The 9,708-nt window shown below is 41.4% G+C and overlaps 1 protein-coding gene across 3 annotated transcripts; it reads left to right on the top strand.

The window, feature by feature from the left end:
- Positions 1-442: 442 nt before the first annotated feature.
- On the top strand, positions 443-9,403 carry LOC115760100 (protein drumstick). 3 transcript variants are annotated; one of them, XM_030701287.1, is made up of 3 exons: positions 443-679; positions 6,489-7,337; positions 9,021-9,403. In XM_030701287.1, the coding sequence occupies exons 2-3, from the start codon at positions 7,117-7,119 to the stop codon at positions 9,061-9,063; spliced, it is 264 nt and encodes an 87-aa protein (XP_030557147.1). In that variant the 5' UTR covers positions 443-679; positions 6,489-7,116; the 3' UTR covers positions 9,064-9,403. The 3 variants fall into 3 exon arrangements, with proteins under 3 accessions (XP_030557147.1, XP_030557149.1, XP_030557148.1); XM_030701289.1 differs by lacking the exon at positions 9,021-9,403 and adding an exon at positions 8,352-8,933 and having other exon boundaries at positions 445-679; XM_030701288.1 differs by lacking the exon at positions 443-679 and adding an exon at positions 1,307-1,562.
- The last annotated feature ends 305 nt before the right edge of the window (positions 9,404-9,708 follow it).

Raw genomic sequence — 9,708 nt, 5'->3', positions numbered from 1 at the left:
TCTTAATTAAAATGTAAACCTTTTTGGCGGGCGTAGGCGCATTTAGGCTTAATTAACAGGCCAGCGCACGCACGCCCGTAACGCCCCGGCGCAGCAGCGCTCAAGAAACAGAAAAAATAAAGAGGAACTTGACTCACCTGCTTCGCTCTCGCACACACATAAACACACTCGCCGCTCTCATCCAATCAGCGCACGTTGCGCTCACTCAAACTCGTTTTGCGCTCAATTGTGCTAGAGCGAGACAGTGCAGAGACAATTGAATGCAAGCAGCGAACGGCGAACGGCGAACGGCGAACAGCGAACAGCAACAGCAGCAGCAGCAGCAGCAGAAGCTGTTTTATGCTCTTGTTGTTGTTGTTGCGCCGCTCAACTGTTTCAACACAGGCAGCTGTTAAACCCATCAAGCTGAAGTTTCGATCGTAACTTTGCAGTTGACTCTCGCGCACAGAAGCGTTCGGAAGTGAAATATATTTTATTAATAATATTAGCAGTCGAGCTGTGCCAGCTTTTTGTGCTTATAAACTTTGACTCGTGCAAGCGCTGTCGCCGTCTGTTAGCAGCACGCAAAATTAACAAAAGTGAATGAATTTACGAAAAGGCTAACCAAACCAGCTGTAATTAATTTTCGTTACTGCGGGTGCAAATATACGTTTGCGATTTGCGGCACACAAGAAAAAAGGTAAGCAGACGCCATTTTGTTAGACGTTGCCATTTTGTGGCTACTGTTGAAAGCTGCCGCAGTTACGCAGCAGCAACAACAAGAACAGCTCGCATAGAGTTTGGGGCTGAGTGAAAGAGAGAGAGAGAGAGAGAGAGTGAGGGAGCAAGTGCGCAGCTTGGGTGCTACTCGTCTTGCGCATGCGCAGTAGCCGAAGCTTATAAGAACTTGCTTCGGCTTCTGGTCTTGAGCTTCCTCTTCGTGTCACGAATGCGTCTTCGGGTTCGGCTTTAGCCCTCGTGCTTGACCAGTTAGAAAGAAGAGCTAGGCAGAGCTGCTGCTGCCGCTGCTGCTGCTGCTGTTGCTGTGGCACTACAGTAGTCCGATGACTCACATACACACACACATTTACATACACACACACACACATCCACTACTGTATTGAGCCGCACTCAAGACACACATACACACACTGAAACGCCTCGGCCTTTTGGTCTTGACTGCGTCGTCGCCGCTTCCTCAACTTGGCAGCAGCGACGCGAGCAGCAGCAGCAGCAGCCGCAGCCGCAGCAGCAGCTCTCGGCAGCAGCAGAGTTGACTACTATTTCTTTCAGTTATTAGTAGCATTCATTCATTCAACTTTGTGCCGCGCAAGCGTGCGTAGTTCCTCAGTTCCTTCGCGTGTACCTACCCAAGCAAAATAGAAAGAAGAATAAAAAAAGTATAAAAATAAAATAATTATCATAATAATAATTACGCTACACACATTACAAGATATTGCGCTACGTGACTTTAATTCATTCGTCGCCAATCGTTGTTGTCGTCGCGTTAATTCCAGTGATTAGCAGCAAAAGCAGCAGCAGCAGCAGCAGCTACCAACATTTTGTCGCACTTTTCCCATTGGGTAAGTTTTGCCTATGCGACTGCGCAGTTACGCAAGCGTCGCCATTGCTATGGGACCTGACTGCGCAGTCAGCGTCGGTCGGCTGCACCTAGGCGGCGGCGTCGCACAGTAGCCAGTAGGCAGCGCTTGGCGCTTATGTTCTTGTTCTTTTTCTGTTCTCTTCTTTTTATGCTGTTCTTGTTGTTGTTGTTGTTTCTGTGTTTGTTTGGCTACCAGTTTTACGCGCTTTCATTGGCCCAAGCCAAATGTGCGTGAGCGCCTCTCGTTGCGAGTCTGTGCGTGTGTGTGTGTGTGCGCGTATGCAAGAGCGTGAGAGTTTAAAGAAATGGTTTGTCAATGGCGTTCGTTGAGCTTTTTTTTGCCTGCTTGTAAAAGTGTCGCAAAATGGCGACCATAACGGAATATTTATCTAGCCTATTGGACACGCTGTCTTGAGGCCCACACATCAAATAGGCAACAGAGTTGCCAGATCTGCGCTCTAATTACAGCCAAGGCATATTTTTACTAGAACTTTAGTTTAATATCTTACACTCCGTACTAAGAAAAGCGAGCTAAACGTTATATTTATTTCAGCTTGATTTAAATATGGAAATTTTTTAAAAAGTATATAAATGTAAAGTATACCATAAAATCTTTGATTATAAAACTGTAAACCATTATATTATAGCTTAATTCTGGCACTTGTAAAAGTTATCTTCATATTAATCTTTTGCCGACGGCATTTTTTCAACATGAGCTTACGGGCTTAGCTCTTTCAGCTGTAAGCCCATGAGTCAGCACTACTTGGCCAACTTCTTATAAGCGATCAAGGCCTGCACGAGGTTAATAAAACTTGCCAAACGCACAAAACGTATCGCATAGACAATAACACTCACAACCGCAAATCAGCTGCCACAGATCGTCAAATTAATGTGGCTTAGACTAAGCTCTGACTCACGCCTGTGACTTTAATTTATAAAGTTTAGCTGAATGAGTCGCCAAATTTAAAAAGCAGCTAAAAATATATTTAAACTTTTACCATTATTCCGAGCATGGCAATATTTTAAATATTGTGCAAGAATTGCCATCGGCAGGAAACTCTGGCCTCGTCCTTCATTTGTGGACCTTAGACCACACGCTGCGTGCCATCAATTAGGCACAAATTAGTTAAGCGAACAGTCTAGCAGAAATTTTGCACCTTTTGGCAGCATATATGTAGGATTCCTGCAGGATCCTGTTCCCGAACTGTCTGTCATAACCGATCACGCAACATTTGATCGCATCGAGTTAACATTTGCCGCGCCGAACAAAGTGCGTGTTTTCCCACAAGCTGTAAAGAAGGACATTTGAGCGAGGACCTTTTGTGGTTAGGTGTTTGGCTCCTTGGCCCGACTGGCCCGACTGTGTCCAGTTTGGCGCGCCCGGCTCCTTGGCCGCATTGTTCCCATTCTTTGACTACTTGAAGCGCTGTGGCACAGTGCCTAATTGTTGTTGGGCATTTCTTGAGAATTCTGCGCCATTAGCACAATTAGATTCGTATCAAATCGTTTCGGTGCCTTTGTCCTTTTCATTTTATATGGCCGTGGCCCGAATGGCTCGGCTTATTGTCATTTTTTCCACATTTCGGCTGTAATTTTTAATGACACCTTGCCAACTCACTGTCCGCCTCCAAAAGAAAAAGGCCATTGGCAAGTGTGGTAATCGCTTTTGACCATGTCTTCTCTGCCATGGGCCCTTAACGCGACGTGTGTGTCACTCTTCTGTCCGACTGTCCGTCTGTCTTCCCTTTTTGTTTTTTTTGTTCTGGTTTTTTAGGTCCTTGCTGCCTTATCGCTGTGTACCGCTACACATTATCGCTGGGCCGGGGTGTTAAACTGTAACTTTTCGGTTTTTGGCTTCGTGGAAGGCGCTGGCGCACTAACACTTGCACACACACACACACACTTGCCACCCGACTTAGATACAGATGCAGATACGATGCGTATCTGTCTCTCTTCTGTGTGCGTGTGTGTGTGTGTGTGTGTTGCCATTTTTGGTGCAAATCTAATTTCACGCAGCATTAACGCCTTTCGCATGCCCTTCACAAGCTGCTGCATCTTCAGTTCACTTCACCGTCTGAAGTCTGAGTTTCACGCTGTGTCTTGATCTTTCACTATGGACATATATATGTGCCCTTATATATACGTATGCAGCATCTTTCTCGCTGCGGTTCTCAGTCCCTTGGAGCAGACCTCTCGTTGCGCTGTGTGTACAAAACACTAATTATTTTCACTGCGGATTAATGGGATTAGCTGCATGTTGTACAACAGTTTATTATACAATATTTGGCCAGCTCTCGTAAGTACATACGTGTGGTCTCTGTGGGTGTTGCTGTTGAGTTGGGCTAACGCTAAGCGGATTTTGGCCAAATATCAGCAACAGTTGGCAAACGGATTATGAATAACGTTTGCAAAAGTCAAATGCAAAATATTTATCATATATGATAATGGCATGCAATTCGCAATTGCTTTGTAATTATTCAAATATTTGCTGAGAATAGATCCTTTTCTATCGTATCAGAGAAGCGTTTATAATATTTTCTATCATGACTTTTAAGGAAAAGCGAACTCTCCTTAAATCACATTTTTACTACTTATTAATTAGTATGTTATGCCTATAAATATATTTCCCGCATAGTATTAAAGTGCTTAATCTTAAATAATTTAGATTTGAACTAGAAATTCGTACTCTATATAACTAACAAGTTGACAAAGTTGATCTCAAGTTCAAACGTTTTCTTAAGTAGATGCCATCGAGCTATTCGACCTCACTTTTTGAGTTAAACGCATTCAGCTCTCGGCTGCCAGGCTAAATAAAGTGCTTAGACGCAGTCGTAAGCCGTGGCTAATGCTGCTCCACTTAGGCCCACGCCAAATGACGGAAAAGCATGGCCAAAAGCAAAGCCAAAGCATAGCCAAAGGCCATGCCTTGGCCTGGGGATGCACATGCAGCTCCGAATCCATATCGAATCCATGGCCTTATGCAGGCGCCCTGTGTCGCATGATTAACGGCGTTAAAATGCCAATGTGACGCCACATTGTGTACACAAATTAACATCGAGCTGGAGAGCTGGAGTTGGAGCTGGAGCTGGAGCTGGAGTTGGACTAAGACTGCGACTTTGGCTCCGTCTCCGTCTACAGTTGGCGATCAGCGACCTGGACGCAAAGTCAGTGTTATAATTTGAATATGTTTAGTGTGCATTAATGTTATAATGACAATAACTACGTAGCGTCTGCGGCTGGTGCAGCACCCGCTGTGACGTTTGCCTTTTGTTGTCAACGTTTGCCCCCAGTCAAAAACCGAGACCCAGTCCAACTCCAGCTGCGAGCGTTCAAACCAAAAAAAACAAAAACCATATAAATAAATATCGAAATCGGGGCTTGCCGAGAGACGTTGTCGCTACCAGTCGGCGCAGGCTTTTGTTTGCGCAGAAATCTCCGAATCCGAATCCGAATCCGAGTACGAATGCTCTCCAAGCCCCCAGAATATATGGCATAACATTAAGCGACTGACGCGTATTTATATACATATTCATATGCTAACCAAAGAACAACAACAACAACAACAACAAATGCCATCCAGCGGCGCCGAAATGACAAAAATAAAATTACATAAAAAATAACAGTTGTTAACTACCGCACAGGACCCAAAACGCGGCAACGGCAACGGCATCGGCACCTCGATAACCCAAAAATCATCTGGCATAAATTTAAAAGTCCAGCCTCAGCCCAGGCGCCAATTAAAAATAAACTTGTTACAGCGCCACTTTAATGAAGCGACTAAAATATGGCAACTGTATGCGCCCGGGGGCTGTCGTAAATGCATAAACACTCTCCGAGTGAATTTGTGACGCCTTTTTCAGTGTCTTTATAGTTGTTTGGCCTATGGGAACTCGGCTGTTAGTGCAGCTACGATCATAAAACTTGGTATATGATCTGATTATAGCAGTAGATGCATTATAATGCAGAAATCTCTACAATCGCAACACTTAATCACGTGCTACTCGCAACTGAAGTACTTTCTCTTTAGCCTGAGAAAAGAGTCATTCGATTAAAGGATACGAAGGATAGAGCACAATTTGCTTATATTTAAAGTTATTTCAGAACTTATTTCAAAATAACTAATATATGATTATTTAAGGTTAACCATTTGGTAAACATGTACTTAACATATTCATGGTAAAGACACGCTGTCTGAGCAGTTGGTGCAGCTACGATCATTAAATATCGTATATAGCCTTTTTATGGCTGTAGATGAAGAAATCCTCTCAATTCCAATATTATATCGTATGAGTTCTCGAGTGCTAAAGCAGTCTAGATTCCAACTTATATCTAAAGAGTTTACCTCTTAAAATTCCAAGTATATCTAAAAGCTTTAGATAGTTGACACTTTCCTATAAAGTAAAGCCTAACCTAAAAATCGCATCCTTGAGCTTTAAAGCACTGGTGCACGCCAGTTTTTTTTTGTTGTCAGCCTCGCGCTAATGGAACAATTGTGTTGCGGAAGTACAGTTGACAACAAAATACGGCAGCTGGTGACAGTTGAAATCTGGCAACAATGAGCCGGGCTTGGAATTACCGCTACAAAAAAAAAAAAAGTCGCACAGTTAAAAGATGTCGTTTAAGACAAATTATAAGCGAAGGTTAGCAACTGAAACTGGGCGGCTGGTGATTTGTAAATGTCAACACCAAGTTCGTGTTGCGTATGGGCCAGCAGTTCGCTTCGGGCTTTAATGAGTCATTTTCAATTTCATGTTGCGTGATTTAAGTTGACAACTTGTCGTTGTTGTTGTTGTCGAGATGCTGTTGTCGTGGTATTTTCGCTCAAATTTATTGGCACATAAAAGATGTCGCAGGCGTTGCTAACTTTATTTAACTTTGTTTCTTGTCTCTCTGTCTGTATTTTTAGGTGTTTGCCTTAAAGTGCGCCATAAACTAAAAGGCAACGGCAGCAGCAGCAGCTGGAGAGACGGCCCACCCAAAACGCCTACAACAACAACAAAAAAAACTAGCAAACGGAGAAATCACAACGCCAACAGCCAACAGCCAACGGGCAGCGAGCGTGTGACAGTTGACAAAAAAAAAGAGAAAAAAAAAGAAAAGGCCACAGCGTTGCCACATTTCAGCAGCAGCAGCCATAGAGAAAAAAGCGCCGTGTGTATTTGTTATCTGCCAGCTAGCAATAGCAATAGAGATAGCGATTACGCTTTGAGTACCGTTAACAACGTCAGGCATTGCGCTCATTGCACAGAGCAAAGCTCAACAACAGCAACCCCACTCGGCAACTGAGTGCAAGAGATCGAGCACACACATTGACAGCTACACGGAGCGAGAGAGAGAGCGTGCTTGTGTGTGTGTGTGCGAGCGAAGAGAGTGTGTCGTCGGGAGCAGCAGCAGCAGCGAAACCGACGCCAACTCAACGAAAAACTTCACCCACTGATTGTGCGAGTACTGAGCGCGCGCGCGTCTGTCGCACGTAGGCAAAACAAAAAAAACAACAAAAAAAAAAAAGAGGGAAAATATTATCGTCTGTCAAAATGTTTGCTGTAATGCGAATCGACAACGATGACTGCCGGTCGGATTTCCGTCGCAAGATGCGTCCGAAGTGTGAGTTCATTTGCAAGTATTGCCAGCGGCGTTTCACCAAGCCATACAATCTGATGATACACGAGCGCACGCACAAATCCCCAGAGATAACATATTCCTGTGAGGTCTGCGGCAAATATTTCAAGCAACGTGATAATCTGCGTCAGCACAGGTGAGTTCCACAACAACAACCACATCGATTCTATCAAATTTGCCACAAATTGTACAGATCTACATTTTGTATAATTTTTTTTTTTATAAAAATGTGCATGAAAAGCTTTAAAATATATTTTTGGTGTTGGCTTTGGTGAGATATATGCGACATTTTGTCAATATATCTGTGTAAATACAAAGATTGTTTTGTATAAATTATGAATTGTTAGTAAATCGTTTAAGCCGAAAGCATTTTGATAAGTCTTCCAGGTATTGACGGATTCGCAGTCTTTCGAGTTTGTAGTCTTTGCACGAAATTAAAATTAGAACGCAATTATTTATTATGAAATTTGATAAGGCACAATTCAAGTGTTGATTTATTTAGCGTAAGTAAATTGATTTGTGAGAAATAATATTAAAGAGAAGCCGCCGATTAATTGGGTGTAGTTATTGGATAGAAGCTTCTGTGGAAAATTTACACAAACCGCAAGGAAAATATCTTTGAACTGAATGAAAATAATAAAAAGGGAAAGAAACAGGATATCGGATATGGAAAACTTTATTAAATTTAGACGCAAGTAAGGGCCAGAATCCCAATGAGGAATTCGGGTAAATATGTTTATAAGAAACAAGCAAGAGTTAACGGTAGGAACTTTAAGATGAGTTCTCATACTTATATTCACTTTGGTCCCTATATCTCTAAACTTAAATAGTATATATATAAAAGGATTTACACATGTAAATCTCAAGAACTAAAGAAAGACAAATTCCCAGTTCGTTAGCTAGCTTCAGATCTTAATATAATATAGTTTCTGCACATATCAATCACACACACACGCACACACATACACATTATATAAGCACACACACACACACACGCACATTCAAAGACACAGCACCAACACATTTAAGCACATAAATTGTCATATGTAATGCTTGATTTTTGACATATGATTATTTTTGAACACTTTTTATCACAACACGGCTCTACTACATCACTTTTTTGTTTCTCTATTTTCTCTTCTATTTGTAGATGTAGTCAGTGTGTTTGGCGATAAGCTAAATTATCATAAATACAATATATACGCAAAAAAAAAATAGCAACACACAGCAATATAAAATATATAAAAAACAAGAAAAAAAAATGAACACCATCAGATATCTAAGCACCGCAGCACCAACAGCAAAAACAAGAACCGCACGCAATATCACAAATATTATATATTAAAGCAATGGAAAATGGGCAAATGTCATATAGATAGAGTTATCGATATTTGCTGGTTATCGGTAATCGATCGCAGCAGCAAGTACAGCCAAGCACAGCATTATACCACCAGCACCAGCACCAGCACCACTACCACGCCCACCGCCCACTCTCATGCACCACACACACAAGCTTCTTCCTCTTGATGCATTCGTCAGCGGCAGCATCAGCAGCAGCAGCAGCAGCTGCAACAAGTGCAACAAGTGCAACTGCAACGATAAACATCGGAATGCAATCGGGTGTTGGTATTCGATAATTCGCTTATGTTTATTACACGGTTTGGTTGTTCTTTTTGTTCTTTTCTCTCTCAAAATATTAATTAATGGTTTTTCGAAAACGTGCACTTGCCACGCCCACCACATGTTGCGCAGGCGCAGCAGCAGCATCAGCAACAACAACAACAACAACAACAATCAGAATTCAAAATAATCTTTGCAGAAATTTACACATGAACACCTGTGGGCGTGCCTACAACAAATAAACCAGCAAACAGCAGCATGGCACAAGCAACATGCAGCATGCAACATGCAACATGCAACATGCCTTAGCAACATTGAAAAGTTAGCTTTGTTTATGTAAAGCACAATTAAGCTAAAGCTTCTTGTGCTTTCCGCGGCCAACAACAAAGCAACAACTTTTGCAGCATTACGAGCATTCAATCAATCAATCAATCAATCAATCAATCAATATTCAATAGACAGCTGCAATTCTCTTGCCTTATAACTCGGAACTTGTGCGATTCTCTCGCTATCTTATTAATAATACAATTAATTACAATTTAATAATAAAACAAAAATAAATCTTAAGTATTTTTATTTTAAAATCACAAAAACAACAACAACAACAAAAAAACAAACACGTTGAAAATGTATTACCTAAAATTTATAATAATAAATAATAATAAAAACAAAAACTATTAAACTATATAAAGAATGATATATGCATTGTTTTGTTTAAGTTTACCAATTAAAAATGTGAACGCAAAAAACTCTTTGGAATAAATTGAAAAACAAAACACAAAAAAACATATTTTCACCCAAAAGCCTTAAAATAATAATAATAAAAGAAAAGTTTTCCTTTAGAGCGCTGCAATAAGATTGTAAATGTTTTGCTATTTATAAAAAGA

This window comes from Drosophila novamexicana, unplaced genomic scaffold, assembly GCF_003285875.2.
Source record: "Drosophila novamexicana strain 15010-1031.04,08,12 unplaced genomic scaffold, DnovRS2.1 tig00000387-arrow-pilon, whole genome shotgun sequence".
NCBI classification, from domain to species: domain Eukaryota; kingdom Metazoa; phylum Arthropoda; class Insecta; order Diptera; family Drosophilidae; genus Drosophila; species Drosophila novamexicana.
The sequence above is the reverse complement of the archived record's forward strand: the minus strand, read 5'-3'. Positions and strand labels throughout refer to the sequence as shown.

Coding starts and splice junctions, on each gene's coding strand:
- LOC115760100 (XM_030701287.1), top strand. CDS start 7,117: ATGTTTGCTGTAATGCGAATCGACAACGATGACTGCCGGTCGGATTTC. Junction 7,338..9,020: donor GATAATCTGCGTCAGCACAG/GTGAGTTCCACA, acceptor TAATCTTTGCAG/AAATTTACACATGAACACCT.